Source organism: Blennius ocellaris (assembly GCF_963422515.1).
Source record: "Blennius ocellaris genome assembly, chromosome: 2".
Taxonomy (NCBI): Eukaryota; Metazoa; Chordata; class Actinopteri; order Blenniiformes; family Blenniidae; genus Blennius; species Blennius ocellaris.
In genome coordinates this window covers 3,661,529-3,688,573 of record NC_137651.1, presented here as the reverse complement: position 1 = coordinate 3,688,573, position 27,045 = coordinate 3,661,529, and the positions used below count along the sequence as shown (strand labels likewise).

General features: G+C 42.9%; 2 protein-coding genes across 2 annotated transcripts in view; one reads left to right on the top strand and one right to left on the bottom strand.

Annotated features, from left to right (window-relative positions):
* Nucleotides 1-11,220: 11,220 nt before the first annotated feature.
* Nucleotides 11,221-14,297, bottom strand: sbds (SBDS ribosome maturation factor). The gene is made up of 5 exons (XM_080503851.1): nucleotides 14,071-14,297; nucleotides 13,840-13,969; nucleotides 13,126-13,326; nucleotides 12,296-12,460; nucleotides 11,221-12,171 (listed from the first exon to the last, which is right to left on the bottom strand). The coding sequence occupies exons 1-5, from the start codon at nucleotides 14,196-14,198 to the stop codon at nucleotides 12,046-12,048; spliced, it is 750 nt and encodes a 249-aa protein (XP_080359977.1). The 5' UTR covers nucleotides 14,199-14,297; the 3' UTR covers nucleotides 11,221-12,045.
* Nucleotides 14,298-15,530: 1,233 nt separating this feature from the next.
* The window catches only part of tyw1 (tRNA-yW synthesizing protein 1 homolog), an 85,240-nt gene continuing 73,725 nt past the window's right edge, over nucleotides 15,531-27,045 (top strand). Inside the window, exons 1-7 of the mRNA XM_080506995.1 lie at nucleotides 15,531-15,656; nucleotides 15,899-16,026; nucleotides 16,177-16,308; nucleotides 16,961-17,062; nucleotides 18,888-19,082; nucleotides 19,190-19,483; nucleotides 22,750-22,869. Of these exons, the coding sequence (XP_080363121.1) occupies nucleotides 15,596-15,656; nucleotides 15,899-16,026; nucleotides 16,177-16,308; nucleotides 16,961-17,062; nucleotides 18,888-19,082; nucleotides 19,190-19,483; nucleotides 22,750-22,869 (1,032 nt within the window). The 5' untranslated portion in view covers nucleotides 15,531-15,595. The remainder of the gene's footprint in view (nucleotides 15,657-15,898; nucleotides 16,027-16,176; nucleotides 16,309-16,960; nucleotides 17,063-18,887; nucleotides 19,083-19,189; nucleotides 19,484-22,749; nucleotides 22,870-27,045) is intronic.

Genomic DNA, 27,045 nt, shown 5'->3' with positions numbered 1-27,045 from the left:
AGGGTGGAGCTTCCCATCCTTACTGCTGCGCTGAGAGAGCACTGCCCCAACACCGACGTCTGACGCGTCCACCTCCACCACAAACTGCCGTCCTGGATCCGCCAGACTAAGCATGGGGGACGAGGTGAACCTGGCCCTGAGCTCAGAAAACGCCTGCTCAGCCGAGGGACCCCAAGAAAACGGGACCTTGGGAGAAGTAAAGGCATGTAGTGGCGCCGCGATGGAGCTGAATCCCCTGATAAACCGCCGGTAGAAGTTAGCAAACCCCAAAAATCATAATAATTGTTTGCGGCTACCCGGGGTCGGCCAATCCGCTACAGCCTTGACCTTCTCCCTGTCCATCTCCACCCTCCCCTCCGAGATGACGTGCCCAAGAAACGAAACTGTGGGAGCATGAAAAACACATTTCTCGGCTTTGACAAACAAATATTGCTGAGAAGATGCTCCAAAACAAAACGAACATGCTTGACATGACTGGCAAGAGCCAAAGAAAAGATCAAAATGTCATCGAGATAAACGAACAGAAACTTATTCAACGCGTCTCTCAGCACATCATTGACGAGATTCTGGAACACTGCGGGAGCATTGCATAACTCGAAAGGCATCACCAAATACTCGTAGTGGCCAAAAGGTGTGTTAAATGCCGTTTTCCACTCGTCCCCTTGCCTAATCCGGACCAGGTGGTAAGCATTGCACAAGTCCAGCTTAGTAAAGACCTTGGCTCCCTGCAGGCGTTCAAAGGCCGAAGTCATGAGGGGTAGTGGGTAGCGGTTTTTAATGGTTATCTCATTGAGGCCCCTGTAGTCAATGCACGGCGGAAGAGTCTTGTCCTTCTTTGCCACAAAGAAAAATCCCGCCCCTGCAGGGGAGGACGAGGGTTTGATTATCCCAGCCTCTAAGGCAGACTCAATGTAATCCTTCATGGCCTGATTCTCGGGTTGTGAGAGAGAGTAAATGTGACCCTTGGGAGGAGTGGTGCCTGGCAATAACTCAATGGCACAGTCATAAGGACGATGCGGTGGCAGGGATGTCGCCTTCCCTTTGTTGAACACCTCCTTTAGATCGTGGTAGCAGCCGGGAACTTGCTCGAGGTCCGGATACACAGGCACCTCCACGGCTGCTACCTTAACTCCCAACACTGACCGACAATGCTCAGCACAGTCCCTTCCCCAACTCAAAATAACCCCCGACTCCCAGTCAATATGGGGCTTGTGCAAACATAACCAAGGAAGGCCCAGGATAACTGGGTAGGACGGACTTAAACCTAAATGAAATGAAATCTCCTCAACATGGGAGGGACCGAACAATAACTGAACAGAAAGAGTCTTTTTATCAATAGAAAATATTTTGCGCCCATCTAAAGCAAAAGCATTTAAAGGCACTGATAACAATTCAGTGGGGATATTGTGTCTCTCAACCCACTTAAGGCCCATAAAGTTCTCATCTGCACCAGAGTCAATTAAAACATCAATGTCCAACTTGGTGTTGGCATACCTCAGTTGAGCCGGTGTGAGTCCTCTTAAGTGCACAGTGGAGGGGTTCTTTAGACTCACTGGGGCCCTCCTGAACCCAGGTTAACCTGTCCCTTTAAGAGGACATGCGGCTGCTCTGTGCCCGTGCTGACCACAGTACAAACACAGGCCGCTGGTCAGGCGCCAATGCCGCTCCTGCGTGGAGATGCTGGTGCGGCCAAGCTGCATCGGCTCCTCCGGAAGCTGTGCAGCACTCGGGACCTGCTCCTCCCGTGCGCTCCTGGATTCTCCTCCCTGCTGGTCAGTCTGCCTCAGGCGATCACGGACCGTCAGACGATTCTCCATCTTGACCGAGGGAGTCCAAGTCATTGGGGAGATCCACCAGGAAGAGCTGGTCACGAACAGGGCTGGCCAGCCCGTAGAGGAAGGTGTCCCGCAGTGACGCATCGTTCCAGGCGCAGTCTGCGGAGAGAGTGTGGAACTCAATCGCGTAATCGATCACCGACCTCCTTCCTTGACGCAGCGCTGCCAGCGCTCGAGCCGCCTCCTGTCTGCCAGGACGCCAATGGAAGATCTTCAACAGAGCCTCCGCGAACTCGTCCACCGAGTCAATCAGCTGGGATTGGCGGTTCCATTCAGCAGTGGCCCAAGCCTCCGCTCTGCCGGACAGGTGGCAGATGATGTATGCGACCCTCGACCTCTCTGTTGGAAACGCGCCCGGCTGCATCTCGAAGTGGAGACCACACTGGACCAGGAAGGGTCCCGAATCCCTGGAGTCCCCCGAGAACCGCACTGGGCTTGAGAGCGGTGACGGCGGCATCACGACGGGGGCAGCAGCAGCTGGCGGCACTGCGGCGGCAGCAGCATCTGCTGGCACTGCGGCGGCAGCCGCTGGCACTGCGGCGGCAGCAGCATCTGCTGGCACTGCGGCGGCAGCCGCTGGCACTGCGGCGGCAGCGGCAGCCGCTGGCAGTGCGGCGGCAGCGGCAGCCGCTGGCACTGCGGCGGCAGCGGCAGCCGCTGGCACTGCGGCGGCAGCGTCAGCCGGTGGCACTGCGGCGGCAGCAGCAGCCCGAACCTCTGGGACCGAGCGGCGAGTGATGAGCTGCTGGAGGTGACCGGTGAGTTGGTTCAGGTGAATCTCCACTGACGTGTGTCAATGAGAAAGGTCGTGGAGACCCGCCGTTAAACCAGACAACTGCTCGTCGTGTTGAGTGAGCCGGTCTCCCTGCTCGCCAACTGCTCCCAGCAGTTGGTGACCAGAGTCCGCTGGGTCCATGATGGTTGGTTTGTTCTGTCACGGATCACGGACAGGACCCAAGTGCAGGACTCTGGAGGCAGGCTGAGTTCAAAACAAGTCTTTTATTAACGACGACTGTACAGACTGATGAATCTCAGGTTGCTCCTCGACCTGAGGAGCGTAGCCGATTTGAACTCCGACATACTGGACCGGACGGACGAGACATTAATGACAAACAAACCAACACACAGACAGGACATATATAGGGCAGGGTGATCACAGAAAGTGGCCACAGGTGTGGTGCTGGACAGCCCAGACCTGTGGCCCGCCCACTCTTAAAGGGGACCTCAGCCTACCTCCTGACAAATAGGAATGTGTCACTATACAAACTCAAAAGAACAACAACAACTACACCGAGCGGAGCGAGAAGATATGCTTATTTATGAGGATGGTAACTCTGATGAGGTGAAATGGCTTATTCTCATATGAAATTGTGATACTCTGAGTTCATACAATAGAACCACTGAGAAAAAGCCTCAACATTCCTAATAGCATTGCGAAGGAAAACGACAAGGAGCATGTGTTAGTATCCCACGCTCCAACACGAGAATGTTTGATCTGCTGGCAGTAGTTTTAAAGACTAGCCATGAACATCATCACACAAATGTTCATTTCAAGCTGTTTATGTTGCATAGCACTGTTTCGGTTCATTTTCACAGTTCAACTTTACCTTGAAGCAATATTTGTGAGTTTTTCTCCTTATGCAGAACTGAATCTGATTATATGTTTCAGAATGACAACTTACTGTTTTTTTTCATTGAGTTGCAATGAGAGCGAACATGTAATTCATCTTCCTGATTACTGTTCCTATATATAAAAAAAGATGCTATTGAGTGAGAGTTACTGCTTTCTTGTTACCATAATCTACTGTTAAAACTTCCTGTGAGGTACAGTGATACGACTAATAGTGCCATTGCTGTAGGGTTGATTATTATTATTATTATTATTATCATTATTATTATATGCTGCCTTCATGTAACTGGGAACTTATCAAACTAGTTGGGAAACAGCTCCTATGGAAAGGATTGACGAGACCTGGGGTCCGTTTCACGAAGCAGGTTTAAGAAGCCATGGGCTTAACACCGAGCTCTGAATTGAGTTACACTGAGACAGAAAACGCGGAGTTTTCGGTTTCACGACGCCGGATTTTGACCAGTTTGATGAACTCGGAGTAGTTTCACCTGGAATGAAGCGCGTGCACCACGACTCTAAAAAGACCGCATCAATGGAGCCCCAATTCAACGAGTCACCATGACAACTGAGACGCGGAGGGCGGAGTTTTTTACGCCAGTGGAGCAAGAAGTATTGATCCGATCATATGGCGAATATGAACATATTAAAAAAAAAAAAAATGCAACAGCACAGCAGCTGCTAAAGAGAGGGAGGCGGCGTGGAAGAAGATTGCTGCTCAAGTGAATGCGTAAGTAAACGTCTTTGTCATCGCAACATTATTGCAAGGGAATACTGCTTGGATGGTAGCTTATTAATTTATTTCTTTTGGGTGCAACTCCGCGGGGGAGAAGCGCTCTTGGCAGCAGCTGAGAATGAAACATAAAAACATTGTGCAATCGGGTAAGACCGCTGCTAATTTAATTGTTAATCAATACATTTCTTAACGTAATTTCGATCATGTGTGACATTGTACAGTAAATATCAAGTGGCCATTTGACTGTGCAGGTGTTTTATCCCAACAAATCGCTGTTTTCAAACACATAAATGTCTTCTCACCCATATCATGTGCTGTCAAATAATTAAGGCTAAACTAAGGCAGACTTTACTCAGCCAAAAGAAAGAAGGCAGATGCCTGTAAAACGGGTGGTGGCCCAGTACCTCCACCTTTAACAGAGGCAGAGGAGCCCTAAGCCAGAATGTTGGGAGGCCAGTGGCTGAGGGAATCCCTGGAGGAGCTCCTCTTCAGAGCTCACCACTCAAGATGCCACTTCCTTCATAATATATAATATGCCGAGGCCTATATATCTCTTTAAGCCTATTTCTGTTCATCTTTATTTCCTTTAAATATAATGAAACATATTCATCTAGAATGACGAGTACGAGGAAACCCTGTCTGCTGCCTTTACAGAGGAGGATCCACAAAGGCCTATAGAGGTATGATAGTTCTCATCCCGTTTACATTTCTGAAACATTGTGGTGGAATAAAGAGTGATATTTTGTCTACACTGAAGTATTGACACATTATCATCCTTTTTAACAGGGCATGGCTGGGCAGCAGGAGAAGGGTCCCTCAACATCCACTGCAAGGACTGACAGTGAGACAGATGTTCAGTAAACACCAGAGGTTCATTCTGTGGAATTCATGTCCAACTGTAATAATTGAATGTCCTCCTTATGTCTTCCCAGTTATCTGTAAAACAGATCTATAGACTCCACCTGCTCCAGAAGATGGAAACAACTGGAGCACAAGTTAAGGGTGGGTGTACAGTCCCAGGTGAATTATGCTAACTACTAACTACATTAACTAAACTAGCACTTGTATTTGTAGGAAATAAAAAAGACCAAATGAATTGTGCATCATGTCTTTATTTGGTGGTGGTGGTGGTGATCAGACCCTGAAGTGATGATGGCATATGATGTCTCTGACAGCTCTGCCATTTACGAGGAAACGCAGCACAAGACACAATATCTGCTATGACGTCAGGGCAAGGCTCCGGCTGGTGATGTTGCTACTGTACAGAGCGATTAAACTGTGGATGTACATAATGGTCTCGGCAGTAAAACGGTACCGCTCAAAAAGAAAGGTGTCTGCAAATGCCAGTACATCTCTGCGCGGTCTGATGATGCGAATATTATCTGCGAATATTTAATTCTCGGCGAAGTAATGCTGCGCCTTCATCAATCGGATCATTATCAAAAGCACATTCCATATTGAGGGAATAAAGTTGACGTCTAATTTGCCTCGGGAATAAGGCACTGCAGAACTGTTTCGCCAAAACTCCCCCGCTGAATGAGGAAATGAAATCCCGTGCCCGTCTGAAAGGGGGCGGAGCCAGAGCAAAACTCCAGGTTCACTGACAAAAACCTGCTCCCGACCAGGTTAGTTCTAGAGCGTCTGTTGACTGACCGGGAGTTGACGTTACACCGCTTCGTGAAACAGGCTGGAGTTACCCCGCTTCCTCCGGTTTGAGTTACCTCCCTTTGTGAAACGGAAAATCCTGCATTTCCCTCAACTCTGTGTTCAATAACCTGGGGTAATCCTTAAACCTGCTTCGTGAAACGGACCTCTGTATGCTTGATACGGGGAGAGAAAAACAACTAAAAAGTCTGAAGGAAGTAACGCGTGACTCTAATATAACAACTTTTTTTTTTTTCGAGAAGCAGTAATCTAACTTGTTACTGTTTCCAAACCAGTAATCAGATTAAAGTTACTTATCCACGTCACTGTGCATTACTATTGTAGCGTCCTGCAGGACGAGCTTTTTGTCTTTAAAGTCACAGAACAGAACCGACAGAGGCTAACCGGCTGCTGGTCCATTCTTTCATTCCTTCTCCTCCAACTGTAGAACACACACACACACACACACACACACACACACACACACACACACACACACACACACACACACACACACACACACACACATGCACAGTGCATAAAGTCTTCGCACACCTGACTTGTCCCTTTCTGCAGTCTCAGGCCAAACCACTTTAATGGTGCATTCAGGTAACGCAAAAGTATTTGAACTGACAAATTACTAAACCTCAACATTGCAACAAGAGCACAAGAGATTTAACACTATTTTAGTAATTTTACCCAGTGAAAAGATATATTGGCAAAAAGGCCCCCCATTTTTTCAATCAATCAACCAATCAATCAATTAATCAATCAATCAATCAATCAATCAATCAATCAATCAATTAATCTTATACTTTATTTGTCCTGGGGGCTGGGTTTAAATGTCACCTAGACCAGGCAGTGCAAATAACTAAAGAGATAATAATGCAGCAACTGCCTACAACTACATCAGCCGGTAAATAAATACCAGCCGGCAAATAAATACCAGTAATAATAACTAGTAATCAGATTACTTTTCTGAGGTCATTGTGGCAACACTGGAGCTGATGAGTTTCATTGTGGCTGTGGGCGTGGTATAATTTGTATATGACGTCATAATGTGGTGCCTTGATCCCTTTAATAACTTCAAAGGTCTTTTAAAAGCCTATGATGTCTATGGCTTTCAAGATGAAAGCCATTTGACATCATAGGCACTACAAAATAACGTCAAAGGCCTTTGATCTTGAGGCTTATTTAGTGTCAGCTTCAGACATTGGAAGACTATTCTATCTGCCAGCACTGCTTTCTGCCACATCATCAACGAGCCTTTGCTACGATGGAACCTATGACTTTCATTTCCCCAGAGTCTGCTCAATACTGGGTACCGCAGCCCTCTCTATACTGGGTACCACAGCCTGCTCAATACTGGGTACCGCAGCCTGCTCAATACTGGGTACCACAGCCTGCTCAATACTGGGTACCACAGCCAACTCAATACTGGGGCCCAGGGCACGCTCAGTTCTGGATACCACAGGCACCACAGTCCAACGTTCCACTGGTAAGTACCATTTAGAATATGTAGAATATTTAGAATATCTAGACTATAATATAATTACCTGGAAATACAACTTATGACGAGTATGTTAAGTCTTGGCAGAATCTAGACCAGTATTTTGAAGGCTTCCCAAAGTAACATTTCATACACCCTTAAATAAATTGTGGGGTGTTTCTGAGCTCCTGCTGCAACAGTGCCATCTCATAAAGCATTATATTTTACAGTGGGTCGCATATGTACATTCTGTATAGCTCTACTACTTCTTCTGAATCCAGAATTAGATCGTCTGATTTGGCTGAACAAAATTCATTTGGTGAATTTTTGACAATAAGTACAGAAATGTGGCAGGGCCTAAAAATACTAATACTCGGATTGTGTCGATTAAGTAAAGTACCATATTTTTGTGCAAGAAATTCAAGCCAAAATTTGTTGTGCTGATTAGAACGTTTTTAAAAATGAAACAAAAGAGGCCCAAACTTGGCCTGTCCATGACAATGAAGAAGAGTGGTGTGACTTCTTCCTCCCTGTGTCTTCCTGTGGATGTTTGCAGTGTCTTTCCTCACTTTTGCTGTCTTTTTGTGCCATCTTGTAATTCATTCTTGATATGTTTCCGTGAGTCTGCCCCAGGGCAGCTGTGGCTACAGATGTAGTTCACCACCATCCAGTATGGAATAAATAAATAATGCAATGCAATTCAAAGCTTCTTTGAGTGTCTAGAAAAGCGTTATTTAAAACCAATGCATTATTATTATTATTATTATTATTATTATTATTATTATTATTATTATTATTATTATTATTATTATTATTATTATTATTATTATTATTATTATTATTATGTTTACCCTCTTTTGACATTGATCCTCTGTTTCCTCCTATCTTCTCCATTGCTGTATCTGACCACTCCAGCACCAGCAGGTTGCACAAGGTCGGGAAGCCGAACAACATCGGGAGGCTGAACCGTGTGAGAGGGGTGAACAGCATTGTGAGGCCAAACATCTTCAGGAGGCCCAGTGGCATCAGGAGGCCGAATGCCTTCAGATGGCCGAAAGGCTTCTGGAGGCCAAAGATCTTCGAGAGGTCGAACAGCTTTGGGAGGCCCAATGGTGTCAGGAGGCCGAAAAGCTTCAGGAGGCCGAAAGCCTTCGGGAGGCCGAACTGTTTCGAGAGGCCGCACGGCTTCAGGAGGCCAAACAGCTTCAAGAGACCGAAGGGCTTCAGGAGACGGAAAGACTTTGTGAAGCCGAACACCTTTGGGAGGCCCAATGGCATCAGGAGGCTGAAAGGCTTCAGAAGTCAGAAAAACTTCTCGAAGCCAAACAGCTTCGGGAGGCCGAGCTTTGTCGGGAGGCCCAACAGCATCAGGAGGCCGAACAGCTTCAGAAGGATGAACGTGCCAGCTTTTCCGAAGTTGACGCTGTGGAAAACCTCAAAGGCTTTTGGGGCATCAGCAGTGTGGAAGAGGACAATATACTGCCCAAACAAAAAGAGGATTTGAGCAACCAGGTTGGAGCTCTGGAAAGCAAACCAGAGCATGTGATCTGTGTGAAGATCCAACAGCCGAGAGGAGAGGAGGAGGAGGGGGTTCAGGCACAAAGCTCTGAAGCCGACAGGAAGATGCATGAGGCAGGCGACCAACTTGGAGAGCTGGAGCAGACTTGTAGCAATCAGCTAGACGAGACCAAAGAGCAACTCGGTGACTGTGAGACCAATGCTCGCGGTCTCGATTCCTCAGTGAAGAGCCTCACAAATGCTTTTAACATGAAGGAGGCCGAGTGTGTCTATTTAGAAAAGGAACTGCAAGAAAAGAATGACATGGAGAGTTCCATGATTGACAGAGACAAGCTACAGATTGAGCAAGAAGAGAACGCTTCAAAGATACCGGAAACACAGAGAAACACATGTTACTCAGAGTGGATGGAGAGGCTGAAGAGACACAGGAAGGAGCAACTCGAGACTCAAAAGAGGCAGGAGATTGACACAGACAAGCCACAGACTGAGCAAGAAGAGGAGAACGCTTCAACGATGCCGGAAACACAGAGAAACACATGTTACTCAGAGTGGATGGAGAGGCTGAAGAGACACAGGAAGGAGCAACTCGAGACTCAAAAGAGGCAGGAGAGGGAGTTTTGAGGCATGGCACATCTGTACCTACTGATGTAAACAGTTTTCTGTGTGTGATAGAGTTTATTGCTTTCTCAAGAACACTTGAAAAATAAATATTCTGCTGTCAAAAGTTGTTCAAAAGAATGTTTGTCTGTATTGGTTTTTTGGGGAGGAATACATTCTGTCCCTTTTTCTTTTGTATTCATGGATATATTCTAATTTACTCATTCCAATATACGTACCCAGACAGCACAACTTGTCCTGAAAAATATGTCTAATACATGGTTATGCATCACAGGGTCAAGGTTTTACATAGTACACACTGTCAGTGGCATTTCTATATGTAAACATTTGGTGGGGCAAGATTTGATGTCAGGTCTCGTGACAAGTAAAGTGGGTGCACAAGTTTTTAGCCACAACATTGTGACGGCCATAAAAGCGTTGATCTCTCAAAAAAGTGTTGCACTGGAAATAGCCCATTGAAAATAAATAAATAAATAAGTTCATTTGAAAAAAAGGAGGGCAAATTTTTTTTAACCTGGGTCTTCTATTTCGAGGATTGGCTCATGGTTATGAGTTACGTAACCAAGAGAAAGTATTTAATGCCGCATCACTCAGTTTACCACCAGTTTCGCTCTGTTGCTCACAAGCTGGTATTAATGACGATTCGCTCCGTTTGTGTGACGCAGTGCCTCAATCAGCGCCAGCTAATCAGCTCTAAGCATCTAAATGACAATGTTGGTGGGTGGGGTTTCAGGCTTCAAGCCTCACCGGGCATCAAAATCACGTGAAGTGTATGAACGGAGCCACAGCCTGAGCATGAATCCCTCCTTTCTGCTTTCCTATCCACTGTCCCTTAACTCCGTGCATGACGTCACAGGGTTAAGGAAAGGCGTTTGGACGCTTCCTACACTTCCCAATGATCTTTACAAAGATCTCCAAAGTTCTTTGGGCATACATTTCATAACAGACCTGGCCCAGTCACTGGAGGAAGAAGGAATTGATCAACCAGACGAGGCCTCTGAGCCACGGACAGAGGTGAGACGTTCACTCACCCTTCAGTAACAGGAACTCAGATCTGCGATTTCAGTCGGTAAGAAGTTGAAGATGTCGAGTAATGTGGGAGTCTTCAGGTGGTAAAATATAAATTAAATGTCAATAACTGAAACATATAAACATTTAAATAATTAAATGCCATTTTGTCATTATTTGTTTTTTATTACCATACTATGAGTAGTATTATTTTATATATATTGTTTCAACCTGATGCCTGTTGATACTTCATAACACAAATAAGTCCACAACAGTGGTTTAGTTTCTGGTTTTGCTTTCAGTTTATTTCTGATAGCAGTCGTCGCTCCAACTTCACTGTAGATGTTTTCTCATCTACTTTCCTATTGTAGTTTGAATGCAGCATCATTGTTGCTTGGTAAACAACCTTCATAGATATGGGATACATCTTGGGCCAGCTGGAAGTGAATTTGAATTCTTGAAATCTCAATCGCACATTGAATTTCCAATACATTTTTGTATCGGTGTAGTTTACACCAGGGAAAAAGAGCGTAAAGTGGGTTTGTTCTTCAGATGATCTCAGAACTCACCCAGACTGGCTCCAGTTCCCAGTGGGAATTTCCCATTTTAAGAGCAGTTTAATGCATTTTTCCCACCTTAAAGTGAGACTTTACTTCTGAACACAACATGAGCACACAAGAAATGTGTCTTATCCAAACAGAACTAACTAAACCACAAGAACCAAAACAGTTGTAGTGAAGTTGTATTTTTTTATTTTATCATTTTATTTCTGTTTTACAGTGAAAACATGACTCACTGAAATATTTGCTATACATTTCTTGCAGGGTATATATTTGTGTGGAATTCTTGCATGAAAGATTTTCATGATAATAAAATAAATTCAGCGTCACATCTCCACTGTTCAATGATTGATGAAACAAAGATGCTGCAAAGCTCAATGGTCTGAATCCAATGTGTAATTTAAGAAGATACAGTAGAGGAGAAAAAAACCCAACATGTTTGTAGCTATTTGTAAATCATTTGCGGAATAAATTGCACAATATTCAACAGTTTTGTCATATAATTCAAAATTCTGCAATTTCAATGGCGTTTATAACCAATGCGATCATGTGCATGTATAAGTAATTTAGGAAGCATTGAAATACATTGTGGATTAAAAAAAGGGCATACTGGAAGAATCACTTCATAATAACACATCAAAAATATTATTTAATTTTTATTTACTGCAAAGCAAAGACATTCATGGTAACAAAATATGTACTATTGTGTTTGAAGAAGCTGTATAGATGAGTGGGATGAGAGGAAAAGGCACACAGAAGCAGGAGGAAGGTAGAATGGATTATGAACTGAAATGAATAAATAAGAGAGTTAAAGATCAGAACCAGCCTTTGAATTCAGTTAGAAATGCTGATTTTAAAATTGACTGCCCACCTCGTTCAAATCACAAACTCTCACTTTGGGTTGTTTAACTCAGCTGGAAACGAGCTGCGTCAGTTCTCGTAATGTGTTGTCGTGCCTCAGCGAAGCAGGTTAGTGTGGACACGGTGCTCAGGCCCCACTGGGTGGCTTTCTAGAGTTTTTCGTCTCCCTCCTCCACGTCCTTCAGACTGACGACCTCCAGAGAGCCGCGGCCCTTCGTCTCGCATCGGATCAGCTCGTCGATCTCTCTGAAGCAGCCGGGATCCACGAGACAGACCTGAGAGAGGCAGTTTAATAGAGTCAAACTGTAGGAATCAGCAACGGCGAGCATTTCTCTGAAATAAAGAAAAAGACAGAGCACGAGGAAGCACGGCTGAGCATTCTCAAGAAACCAAACTCACCATTTCTAGCTCCTCGTCGAAGTCCTCGCTCTCCACCACCTGCAGCAGCGGCTTCAGCTTCTCCTTCAGCCTCTTGCCGTCCTTGGCGGGCAGCACCAGCCGCAGCCTCATGTGAGCTCTTTGGATCTCCATGGTCTCCTTCAGCTGTCGGATCACCTCCAGCGCCTGAGAACCCGACAACACGCCAGTTTGACAAGCAGACAGCTCTTATGTTCATTGTTTCGACAGCTTCAATGGAGCTCAGCGAGTGCCCATCAGGAGCACGGACTCAAAACAGAACTTCAAACACGCCTGTTCAAACCTGCTCTTCCTTAACTCTTACTTTATTTTCATTGTTTTTTCTGGTTATTTTTGTTTTTGCTATGTAAAGCGTCTGAGTGTTAGGAAAAAGTGCTACATGAGTTTGATGCATTATTATTATTTGCTTCTTACAGTTAGGGTCATCAATCAGCTCAGGATTATAATGGCATGCTCCCTGTATGCAGGAGATTTGGATCAAAATTTACTTGTTTTCATGACATTTGAAAATAATACATGACCTGGATGACTGTGATTCTTCACAGACATCATTTGGACTATTTCTTACATGGAGATATACACTGACTGGCCCCTTCATTGAGTTCACCTTGTTTGAACAGAATTTAAAATTTTCAGTAGCACAGATTCAATGAGGTACTTATATTCATAATGACGTGTAAGCGTCACACAGCTGGAGGAACATCCATGATGTGGATTTGTGAGAAAGTAAACCACAGCGGTGTTTGGCTCACGCCACTTGTGTGGAAAGTAATGTAAATGTCATTTCGTCGAGGTCTTCGCTGAAATCTCACCTGCTGCTTGGTGCTCTTGTTCGGCTTGACGGAATAGTGGATGTCCTTCATCGCTCGCTCGATGAGGCTGACCGTGTACGGCCTCTTGGTGTCGGGGTTAACGCACTTCTCCGCCACGATGGTGGCAATGTCCCTGAACATCGTCTCCAGCTGACTCTGTCTCTCTTTGTCCGACACCTGAAGCTCTCCTTTGGCCAAGATCTGCCCACAAAATGCAGAAGAAAAATTTCATTGAGTTAAATCATTCAAAAAAGAGCAGATCAAAATGGGAATGTGTCACTATACAAACTCAAAAGAACAACAACAACTACACCGAGCGGAGCGAGAAGATATGCTTATTTATGAGGATGGAAACTCTGATGAGGTGAAATGGCTTATTCTCATATGAAATTGTGATACTCTGAGTTCATACAATAGAACCACTGAGAAAAAGCCTCAACATTCCTAATAGCATTGCGAAGGAAAACGACAAGGAGCACGTGTTAGTATCCCACGCTCCAACACTAGAATGTTCGATCTGCTGGCAGTAGTTTTAAAGAGTAGCCATGAACATCATCACACAAATGTTTGTTCTTTAACAATCCACCGTGACTTGAAGCTGTTTTGGGTATACGTCACAATTAAATACTGGTGTGTTACTTTAGTCACAAAATCAACAATAAAACCATAGACCGACAGGGGACACTGTGTGATAGTGCGTGTGTATGCATTGACCTGTTTACAGATCTCAGTCTGATCATCTGTCCCAAAAGCTTTGGTCAAGTCGTCCTTCTTGGCCACCTGCCCTTTGGACACATTGACAAACACAGAGTGTGTCTGCAGGACCTCGTCCAGGTCTTTCTCTCTGTGAGGAAACAACACATCCAAACACGTCTGATCCACACGATCTCAGATGGAATAAACCCATGAACTAGTTTATTTAACTAAGGTTTCGGTGTGACTCACGCTCCTGATCTCCAGCTCATGACTTTATTTTTGTAGCAGGCGATTTCAAAACGCTTCCCTCCTTTCTTCATCCGCACCACCGCCACGTTGGTCAGACGGATTTGATTCGTCGGCGTGAATATCGACATTTTTTACTCACAATTCAAATACAGCGAACTGTCTTCAATTAGATAAAAAAACAGAGAACGTAGTTCTCCGCAACAACACCACTGGCAGCGTACCCCGGGTGTTCGTCTTAAACCTGTCCGATGGGAAATCCTGGCTCGACACGATGGTTCCGTGTTTAATTTCGAAAACTTTTCTATTGAGCGAGGCGCTTTGTAAATGGAAAAACTGGCATGTATTACTCGGTCGCTTTCAAAAGACTACATCAAAAAATGTTATTGACAATAATATTACGACAATGTAATAAGAGCAAGATTAAGAAAAGATCAAACCTCATAAGATTGTGCATAAATGAATCTATCTCACACGCACATTACATGCTACAGTACATCTATGAAAAAACAACAGTCCCATTTAGTGTATTCCGATCAATAAATTCAATTCAATTAAAAAAACAGAATGGAAAACATATCTGGTGCAGTACTGCCATCAGACCACAGGAGGACACTGCGCACAACGAAATATTATAGTTGATTAAAAAACTGAAGAGTTTATTGAAAGCGTGTTACGTGTCTCATGTTATTACTTTATGTAAAGGCTGCACAGTATCTTATAGACAAATTTTAAACTTTGCATATCTTCTTACAAATCGAACACACGGTCCTGATAGATAACCTCAATTTATCACCTAAATATGGGGTCATTTAATGATGCTCTTTTTTTATGAATCGAATGAATGAATGAATGAATTTGTTAATTAATGAACGAGTCCTCAGTTGAAATCCAGATCATTGATTTAGTCAACATACTTCATATGATAACTCGTTTCAAGTTGTTTGCCTTTGAAAGGTGTCTATGCTCCTGATAATAATAAACAATAACATACATAAGAAATGAAAAAGTAGTTACTTGTCACCGCTTATATATTGCACGATTGTCTTATATATTTGATAAATTGGTCTGAATGATGCTTTCTATTATACATTGTCTGAAAAGGTGACGATTTTCAGGATGTAATATCACATATGTCATTTCAGTGCTCTTCCAACAGAAATAGCAATTCAATGAGACGTATTGTTTAAAACATAATACTCATACTTTTGTAAAGTATAACCCACTCTGCCAAAACATCTTGTTTTTCCTACAGTTTAATGCTTTATAAAGTCGTTTATATGTTTATACTCATATTGGAAACACATTTTTCAGATTAAATCAAATCAAAATCAAAATTAGTGGCCCGAACGGACACCATTATTATCATTACCTCCGTTTGAAAATTAAAATTTCTGAAGTCGAAAAAGTCTGACGTAGTTCACTAAAACTACATTTCCCGGCATGCTCAGCGACCAAACAACATGGTGGCCTCCTGCGCAGCAGCTGAGGATTGTGTACTTTAATGTAGCTGCTGTCACTTGCAACAATGCTGACTTTATGTGCGGTTACGTTGCTCCTCGTGTGTCCGGCGTCCTCAGTCACTCAAGGTGAGGTTATTTACACACTTTAAAAGGATCTGCTGATGAACTTGACGTCAGGTTTTCCACTCGGCTTCTCGCGCTAGCTGTGTTGTCAGCAGTCACCCGCCTTTTACCCGCTGCTTGCTGGGTCGCTGGGTGGTTTTGTTCCGTGCAGATTGAAGTGTGGAGGAGATCATCTCCTGCTTCGTGTCCCGCTGAGTCATTTCACCAGCCTGACCTCAGTCTTGGTGTGTTTTCTGTCCCACCAGACTCAGAGGATGTCCACCCTCCCACCCGGACGTATCTCATGTCTCTGTGGCACAACAGGCTGTACCTGTATACGGCTGCTGCTCTCAGCTGTGGCCTCTGGTTGTCACTGAAGATGGTCTTGAAGAGAGTGAGTCGCTGTTTACCGCATGTGCAATTAATATTATTATTATTATTTTCCACATTATTGGACATCTAATGCTTAATGTCAGTCTATCTCAGTGGTTTCTGTTAATACTTCGAATTCCCCCACCAATTCTCTGTTTTTGTGTCTCTTTAGCATAATCTGTCATCAGAGGATGTATCTTTGGTCAAAACAGCGGAGAGGAGCAGTCACCAGTCCCGCAAGGAGATGGAGGTTCATGTGTCTGGAGTTAAAATCTTCTATGGCTCTCAAACTGGGACAGCAAAGGTACGGATATTGTTCATAGAGAGCTTAAACGCCAATATACAATTAACTATCATCAGGGCAGTGGTGATCTGGAAGTGAGAGAAGCGGGATTGAGATTGGAAGTCCGCAAGTTTGAATCCCACAGTGGACGGGGTCACCACTGTGGGTCCCTGAGCAAGACCCTTGACCCCCATCGGCTCCCCGAGCACCTGAATAAGATTTACCAAAGGGGATATGCTTAATAAACTATAATAAGTTAGTTTACTGGACCATCATGAACTGTAAATGCATCAGAAATGAGATAGATACACGCATATAAGGACTGAATAGTGTCACGCAAACAAAAATAATATATTGTAGTGTAATCTTTAAAATAAAGTCTTTATTTTTTATTGCCAACTCCATGTAGGTTTGTAGTGCTTCACAAAAGACTGACAGTCAATTAGACAAAAACAAGAATTATTAAAAAAAAAAAAAGGCTTTTGAAAGGTAGATTGAGAAAGATTAGAATTAAATAAGACAACCTGATTGAAATGTGTGTTAATCTGATAAATTGTAAAAAAATGGCAAGGGATCAACAGAGAACATAGATACATAATTGAGTAGAGAGAAAGCCAATATTTACAAATAATTGTTCCCAGGAAAGTCTGAATGTGGACTCTTGTGTGGTCAGGGCTTCGCTCAAGAGCTGTGTGACGAGGTGAAGACTTTGGGTTTACCGGCTGAAGTCATCGACATGAAAGACTACGATCCTGATGATCAGCTGGCTGATGAGGTGAGTCGAGTCCAAACGGACTCATGTTTCTTTTTCAAAGCAGCGTCGGCAGGAACACAGTGCTTCACAGGAAGATTGGCGAGATGAAGACAAAACTCAGCAGGACAAAGAAACAACAAAGATTGAATAGAACGGGAAGGAAGTGGCGAGAACAAGACAACTAGAAATGAAAAGGAAAAGTCAAACAACTTTTCTTTTGACATTAAAGAGCAGAGAATGTAAAAAAAAAATTATAATCTTATACAATACTAATGATACTAGAGTATTAAAATGATGAAAACTAGGTGTAACTGAAATGAAAACTAGATGAAACACATTTGAAACTCAAACAAGTTTCATGAAATTGATAAAATAACAAAAAACAAAGGACATTTAGAACATAAAATATTGTGTTTATGATCAAGCTAAAACCGAATGTTTGTATGAAATATTACAATCAGAACCATGAGGGGAAAAAAAATAAAAGAATAAAACAACATTTAAAAGGCAAAGAATTTACAGCAGCAAGGTAAAACTGACATTGACAGTTGGCTTGAATACAATTCTTGTTTATTTTTGGCCATTATGTCAATTCAGAGTGGCGCCCTCTGGTGGAGTGAATTGCTAACCCTGCTGGACTCCTACAATGATGCAGTGTGTTTGTTTAAAGGGAGTGGCTCATTCTTCTTGATTGCTGCAGTTAAAAGTATAAACAGTTGCTATAATGAAAATCTTAAAAAACAAAATACAACTGTCGACATGAACTCCCTAATAAATAATAGTTTAATACCAAAAGAAACAGCAGAGATTTGTGTCAGAGTTCGCTGCTCGCCCTTCACTTCTCACTGCTTTGATTCTCAGACTTTCACAGAGAGCAAGTGTTTCACGCTGATGCCGCAGAGCTGCAGATGGACTCTGATCACCAGCGGGGCTTTTTCAATTTGAGTGAACGGGAAATCAGTCTGCCGCGGGGCCACAAAGACAAACAACGAAACAACAGCTTATTTTGACAACAGAACGGTGTCAAAGTTTGTCAGTGGAAAGAAACTGGAGAACATACAAACTTCAGGGAACCTCTCCACACTCAAACTGGGCATCGTGTCGCTCTGAGACGACAGTGATGAGAAGCTTTACAATATCGCTCAAAGTCTACGCTTTTAGAAAGAATTGAAACAATTTCTTTTTCTTTCAAAAGTTTGTTAGAATTAAAATTGTAAAAGGAAAAATCTACATGAGATGAAAATCCAAATGTGTTGTAAACGACACACCAACTGTAAAAAAAAATGTGTGTTTGTATTTCTTAGTTGCCTTCACCGCTTCTTGTAAATAAATTGGACATCCTAATTATTTCCTTTTGGAAGCGGTGCCATACTTCTGATGACGCATTTGTGGGATGAGCAGCAGTTTATGTGTTGTGCTTCTGGAAAAAATGTCGTCAAATATTTGCTGTTACTGCTTATTTTGTTGTTACAACATGAAATGTATCTACTTTTTGTGCAAAGTTATACCAACACTTTGTCGAGTCTCACTTCTTTTGACTTTATTTTGAAGGCCCTTGCTGTTGTGAGTTGTTGATAGTCGGGGCATCAAGCGGCTTTCATCTTCACTGTGATGTTTTGACAAATCAGAGCTCAGAGATCTGCAGTATGTTCACACCGCAAGCAATAGCAGCACAAATCCCACTCCTATGAGCCCAGAAAAGTGTTGTTTCTACATTTCGCCTTGTTTGGTATCGCTCTATAAATGTTTGATCAGATCAAATATCTCAACAATGATCTGTCAGATGGAGACGGACTTGTGTTTTACAGGGCTTTTTTTTTTTTTTTGTGGTTCTATCTGCTCTCAGTGTGCGGGTAAAGCGGTCTGCGTGTTTCTCGTGGCCACTTACACGGACGGCCAGCCCACGGAGAACGCCCAGTGGTTCTGCAAGTGGCTGGAAGAGGCTTCCACCGACTTCAGATACGGGAAAACCTTCCTGAAAGGCCTCAGATACGCGGTGTTCGGACTCGGCAACTCTGTCTATGTTGGCCACTACAATACGGTGAGGGTCCATGTTTTATTCCGTCATGATGAACCTCCTCCACAGGCAGGTGTTTCGAGGATGTTCCAAGCTCCACAGTGAACTGTTTTGCTGTGGATCCCTCCAAGGTGGGGAAGAATGTGGACAAGTGGCTGTGGATGCTCAGCGGCATGCGCATCATGACCAGGGGCGAGGGCGACTGCAACGTGGTGAAGAGCCGCAACGGCAGCGTCCAGGCAGACTTCCTCTCCTGGAAGGCGACGTTCCTGCGGCGTCTGCAGGCCCTGGTGGAAGGAGAGAAGAAGAGCTGCAGCGGGAAGTGTAAGACCGGAGGCTCCTGCAAGGGCAAGAAGAGAGACGGGCAGCAGCCGGAGGAAGAGGAGGAGGACGAAGAAGCCCCTCTGCAGAGCCACAGCTCTGAGGTGAGGACAGAAATGACAACATTAATAATCATGTCTGACATGCTTACATGCTTTTTAAAAATATAAATATTGCATGTTATAACATTTAAACCTTTGGGTCTTGTGCTGCTGAACATGGCGACTCAAACCCCCCCACCAGCTCTTAGTTTTGTCTTCACTCCAGAACTCCCTCTTCTTTTGTCTTATTGTGGCTACGTCGCTTTTTTTTCTGAAATTCTTATTTTAAACCAGCCTTGATGCTGTTTAGCTGTAAGCTTTGACTGCGGCATCACTGACCTCAGCTGGTAACATGGTCGTTTTCTACCACTTCAAATTCAGGCCCCGGTGTTTCGGCACTTTTTCCAACTTTTCTCTTGCGGCACCTTTATCAATATGGCACATTGCAGCAACAAAGCAAGTCAAAGGGCTTTAGCAACAGTGAGACTGGTGAATGAAAGTCACAAACACAACATAAAAAGAATACTACAACAGAAAGTTGTTTTAAAACGACTCCGAGTTGGAGCCAATCTGCATTTTTCAAAATGTTTGTACCAAATAGAAATGAATCAGATGGACTGGTTTACACGCACAAAGACGTCGGACTGTTTGGAAGGAGTCTCGGTGTGTCGATCCAATTTTTTCTTAATTTGATCACCGATGTAATTTTGCGGTTTACATGATGACTTGACTGATCTGATATCTCTGGAAATCAAATGATGATTTTCAAAAACTAAAAATCTTACCTGGAATATTTAACCATTTGAAGTCTTAAAATTGGACACACTCACCAAAAATGCCATTATAGAAACGCATTTTGACTTGAGAAGCCGATGGACTTTTCTACAAATTGTTTTCTTATATTAATCAGTGTTGAGCAACTTGGTGAGCGTTGCCATTGTGAATTATTCAGTAAACTTCACAGGTAACTCTTGCACGACTTAGATGTTATTGGCAAGTGTGTGTTTCTTATATCTTAATTTTAATTTCATGATGTTTTGTTTCAGAACAACTCCATGTACAGTATCTCAAAACAAACATGATTGTCAGGCTGTGTTTAAAGGAGAATAAGCTGATATTTAGGTCATGCCTCTGTTGTACATCGGGTGGCAGTGTTGAGTCATCTTTGCTCCTGTCTGGGCTTTTCCTGTGTTGATTTTTTGTTTTTTTGTGTTTTGCAGTTGCATTTTTTTACAATTTGGGAACAGCTGTGGGGTGACCGAGAGCTTTAATCATTGATGTTTGCGTTATTCCTCCTGCAGCTTCTTAACGCCACCTTGTGGTGGACATTTTTATTGCGAGACACTTACGAAAAATCTGACATTTTGCTGACGTTAATAGGTGAAACCCAAAATTGTCCATGGTGAAGTTACAATAATTATTGGGTAGTTTCTCGTCAACAAACTTGACAAAGTGAGGTGTTTACTTTATGCTGCGTAGGTGGAAAAAAGACCATATAAATACAAAGCTGTTTACTGCAGGTGAAAAAGCAAGAACATAAACAGGATGAGGGAAGGTGAGGAAAAACAGAAGTAAGCTTATTTAGTTTGGTATATTAGTTGTTGTAAATTTAGTGTTTATTCTATATTTTCTGTCTAAAGCTCCTAATGGTACATTGAGTGCTTCTTGACGCCTGCTCCGTCCTCCTGATGGTGAACATGAGTAATGAGGTAAAGAGAATAAGAGAGTCTCAGACAGTGAAAGTTTTGCAGTTGGGAGGATTTTCTCGGGCTTGTGTTGATGTGTTCAGACGTTCCGAGAGCGCTTCTCCCGAGCTGCTCTCATCACAGGAGCGTGAAGCAGGCTGGCTGGGCTAATGGCCCCGTGTTGCATTCCTTCAGCAATGTGATTAAAAACTCATAAAGTCTTTAGGCATCTCAGGAGTGCAACCCTCTCTTCATCAGCCGCTTTTTCCAGCAGAGCCAAGTCAAATTCTCTGAGGTTTGCATGAATTTTGTCTGTTTTTAGGGCAGTTTTTCACATCAGAACACGAACGTGCCACAGTTTTCTCTCGTCTCATCGAAGGTCTGAATTCACACATTCTCACAAGAGAATAAGGCATTTTATAGATACTCGAGCACGCCGGCGTTTTCATATGCATCGCGGTGCACACTGATGATTGGTCGTCATGGTAACCGGCGCCTCAGAGCCAAGACTTCCTCCCCTCAGTCTGCAACAGTCAACACACTCCGCAGAGGTGGCATTTAACCGGAACCACAGTGACTGATGACTGGAGAGACGAGGGGAACATGGAGATTTATCCGCCCGCTGCAGCGTGTGCGTGCGCGTGCATGTACGTGTCACCCTGTTAATTGACATGTGGGCAGAAGCTGGAACACTGAACATCCATCCTTCCACGCATACATGCATATCCATCCATCCATCAGAATGCACGATCACACAGACATACACTTCTCACAAAAAGTCAGGATGCTCCCATATTGCAATGTAACTTTAGGAGGTGGATTTATATTGACCTTCTCTCACATGCTGATTACCTGGGTGCCCATCGTCAAGCTTTAATAAGCATGTCAAAATCTTTTTCTTTCCCCGAAAAAAAGAACATTTGAAGCATACAACTTGGTGTTTTCTATAGGGAGAATGAAACGAGGGAGAATGATTGTCCTTTTTAATAGATTTTTGAATTTTTGATAGATAGATAGATAGATAGATAGATAGATAGATAACTTTATTAATCCCCGAAGGGAAATTGTTTTGTTGCAGCATTCTGGTTTATAAAATACAATAGAATAGAATATAAAAGTAGGGAATAAAAATATACAAATATAAAAATATCTGGGTAGGACATAAATACATTTTGTGATTATTTTACAAACTATTTTCCTCATACTCCTGAGGCTTTGAGCCGGACACAAAGTGTCCTCTGAAGGTTGAGCAGAGACGTAGAGAGAGTGGAAGAATCGCAGAAAAAATATAAGACATTGTTATTTTTTAGAATTAGTCCTATGATTCATTTTTTCCATATTTTTTACTTTAATTCTCCTTTTTGTTTCTTAAACTTTGGGCTATAAATGTTGTTTTTTTTGTTTGTTTTTTTAAATGCTTAAAATAAAAAGTTTCAAAAACAAAGGCATCGATATAGACCTCCTCTGGCCACGTCCTTCACTTGGTGACTTTCATTCTGAACAGTGATGAAGCTCTGGCGTTTTTGCAGACTATATTGTAGATGTAACCACTCCTTTTTTTTTTTTTTTTTAACATTCTAATTATATTGTTGTGTTTGTTTTTGTTTGTTTTTTTGTTTTTTATTTGACTCTTTGGGGCCTTAGGAGGATCTGATGGAGTCCAGCAGTGATGAGGACGAGTCTGGCCTACAAGAGAAAAAGTCTGCCGCCGTGGTCGACGTGGAGGATCTGGGTAACATTATGAGCAGTGTCAAGAAAGCAAAGGTGAGACCTTTTCTTCCTTCCGTTTTAGTCTGATTAAGTATTTAACACAGAATAACTTTGTTGTCCCTCATGGTAACAGACATCTTCTACTTTGACCAAGTTAATAAAATAGAGGATATTGTTTTGATCTTCAGGACGGAGAGTGTAAACTTAAGTCACCAGATATGATATTTTACTTATGAGCTCAATCTATCGGATGTTGAGCTTGATGAGTTTTAAACCACAAAATATTCAAAATTGATGATGTTTGGAGATTAGGCTCGGCTGAGTGGTGGAAAACAATGAATTTCAGGTTGCGTGTCGGGCTTTGATGTTATCTTTTTACATAATTGGTCATGAAGAAATAAAGCAGTCATGAAAGATAATCAGTTCTATTCCTGCATACTGCTAATGGGCTACAGGGATGAAATATTTCTCCAAAACAAACAATTTCCCAGGTTTTAGAGATCTGGACTCGCATATGACTGTGTAGGTTTTTTTTTTTTATCTTTTGGGTCGGAAACTCCGCAGTAAAGTTTATAAAATAAACCCTTCCAACTTGGTTTCCTTTGCCGATGAAGGGACATGCAAGTGAGTAGGATGAACCCTGAACATATCTCCTGTCCATTACAAAGCCTGTAATCAACTAATAGCATGTCTAAATATGTCTGTGAGGCGTATCGTGACATCTCCACGTCACTTTGAGTGAATGTTTTGGTTTAACACCCCTCAAAGGTCAAAGCTACAGTGACCGCAGTGAACTGAAATGTGGTGGACGTGACATTGCACGTTGCCAGGTAAACACATGCTGTGGTTTGCAGGCAGAGAAGGACAAACAAAACAATCAACATCGCCCCCTTTTTTTTGGGGGGGGGGGGGTTGTCTTTTCCATGGACAGAAATGCAATCTTGAGCATCTGCACAGGCTGCAGACATCATCACTTTAAATTAATTGAATGCTGCTTGTTTCATAGTTGCTGTCGTAGCCAGCTGAATGAAACTCTTGTGGCACAGTGGCGCTGTAGATGTAACTCATCAAACTGTCTGTAGGAGGCATAACGGGAAAACTTAGCGGAAATGCATATTTGTATATGTAAATATCAGTTTCATCCGGAGTACTCAGCTGTTCGCCTGACGATATTACAGTTACGCGACAGTTGAATCATTTTAAACTGCAGCTCCTGTGTCACCATCCAACAGGGTTATTTTCAGCGTCCCTGTGTTAAATCAGGAAGCAGGCACCGTCCTGGCGTCGAGCTCCCGCCACCTTTGTTCAATCTGAACGCGTTTCAGCTGAGGGAAAAATTATGTCAGCGAAGAGGAGGAACGGCAGATGGGTTGATAGACATCAGACCCCGGCAGACGAGCAGTGGAGGCTTGTGTAAGAGCGATTACGCCCACCTCGCAGACTTGTAGGTATTGAGTGACTCAAGAAAAGCAGCTAAAGAAATGACGAGTAAAAAAAGACATTATCAGACCTTTGTTACAAGACGTCATTTTAAGGGCCCGGGCACAGAAGTGAGCATTAAGTGAAGACATGGAAGATGTTTTTTCTTTGTATTTCTTCTCTTGCACTATATAGGATTTTTTTTTCTAATTCTGTTGTATTGCTTTCAATGTCAGGTTTCTTTTGTGGCTGAACCAACAATTTATAATCTTCGTATTGACTTTATATTGTGGCTTTGGACAAATCATGAAAACACTCTTCACTCAAGTTAGAAAATATTTCTCCCCCCGGTGCATTTTGACAGCGACAAGATTATCTTGGTGCCTCTTTCAGTAACTCAAAGGAGCAGCTCTGGTATACAATATTTAATTTAACTGCTCCTGACAGGAGACTTCATATCCTCGGATGTGAAAACACGAGGCTTTGTGACCAAAGTTATTGTTGACAGTGCTGGGTATCAGTTTCAAAGTCTTCTTGGCTTTTTTGCCTTTATTGTGACATTAATAGTCGGGGCCTATAAATGATGTGGAAGCTCCAGGAAGCCGGGACAGGGCACTTTATACCGATACGATCAAACTTTGTCAAACATCACTGCTGGAAAGTTAAAAAGACATCATTGATGACTCACCAGAGAAGAGCTGGGATTCTTTATTGGAAATTTAATGAGAGGTTTTTATTTATTTTTCATGAGGAAGCCACTGCCACACTCTTCCCAGAGGATATTCCTGTTTGTGTACATACACATATACATTTGTGATGGCCAAAGGCAGAAAACCTTAATGCCATTTTTCTTGTAACACTTAATTACCTCTATGTTTTGCTCGTGTCATTAACACTGAGATGACAGAGTTGCTCTGTTGTAACAAATTAGCGTTGCTTTTGCATAATTTGGTCACATAAACCAGCGCAAGAAGTAATTGGTTTTAAATATTAAACATTTGTTATTGCCAGGAGACGGCACATATTTAACCAAGCCAAACTGAAATTGTGAGTGGAATACGCAACAAAAAGATGATACAGTATTGAGAGCCAGATGCCTAATTTCACATTAAAACATTCTACATGTGAAAAATCCGGTATGAGTCCATGTTAAATTATTGAAGTGAAACACAATCTGTTGACCGGAAGAATTGTTTTATTTTGTAATCAACTTTATTAATTAAGCCATTCGTGTCACAAATTCTTGTCTGACTTGATTTATTTTGTACAACTTGACATGGCTTCCGCCCGTTGAGCCATGGCAGAATACCTCACTGCTCCAAGTGTAAATTTAACCCCGTTTTCTCAAGTGGCTGCAAATTATGCAGAGTTGTGCGACGAATTGGCCACAAGTTGTTTTCCGCCTTGATTCCCCTTCCGTTTCTCTCTGGTTTCCATCATCACCACGCTCAGTGAGCTCTTTACAGGTGCCTTTAAAGTAGTGTTAGTTTTGATGCATGGAGTGTTTAACTTGAGGTTTGGAAAATGAATTTAATTAAATTATATTGTTTTATGCTTCGCCTGCTGAGGTTGTTATTAATTACACCATCTGTGATTGTGTTCTTGCCCCTTTGATACAACATGACACATATCTACATTTAACATACATTTGTGTACATTAATACATTTAATCACAGCCTTGTTTTGTAAAGCGTATGTAAATTTGCATCCTCAAAAAAAAAGCAACATCTGTGGAGATCATAGTCAGTGATTCCTGAGCCTCCTCATCATGACCGGAGGTGGGAGCTCACTGTGACTGTGTTTGACCACTAGGTGATGGCAGAGACTCTCAGTTGTAACTGTCTGAAGTCACCGAGTGATCTGCAGGTCTAATGCACCTCGCATCTCGGATTAATAATCACACTCCTCACCGCACTCCCATTCGGAGTCATTGATCTTTTTTATAATGATCCTTGAAAAGCCAAACCCTCGTGAGTTTATAATCGGGTGGTTGGAGTCAAACAAAGCAAATATTTGATCTGACCTTGACAGAGGACTATTTCGTATTCAATCTTCTGTGTTTCTGAAACACAAGGGAAAAATAATTATTCACTTTTACATTTATGTTCCCTATAGGAACTCCATGTCCACGACGGAGGACACAGGTCAATGGAAAATCACTGTTTCATCCAAAGTTGGGTCGTGCCAAACTGGAGGTGGTCCAAAATATATTGGACACACCCTGGACATGTCCTCAGCCCATTACAGAGCTGACGGTGACAATACAGAGTAAAGAACCCGTTAATGGTTTTGGATTGTTGAAAGAAGTCGTATAGCCTTGAAAGATCCGATGGTTGTGGTTGGATCTTGTGTCCTGTAATCGGACCGAGGCTTCCAGCGCGTGGCCTGGTGGAGCACAAATTACAACAAAAGAAAATGCATATCTTGTCCGTCGTGTCGGTACAAGTCTGTGAATTTTATTTTAAAGCCCTGTGTTTATCTTGCCGGACCGACTTGAGAATGAGCTGAGATTGCCATTGTTGCTACGATGTTGGGGAAACGTTGTAACTGGAAGCAGATTCAAAACCCACAGCTACCATAATGTCGTGGCTTGTCGCGAAGCTGGACCCCTTAACTTTGTGATGAATATATATTTGCATCAACTGTTTTGTCTTTAAATGTGCCCAGTGATAGACTGACTCGCAGGCTCTGATTGGCTGCCAGTGCGCACGTTGCCCAGCCTCAGTCTATATCAGTATTTGGCCGCGCTTCAGTTGTGATCCTGCCAAATGCCAGCAAGGTTCATTTGTATTGTTGCTGCAATTGATTTTG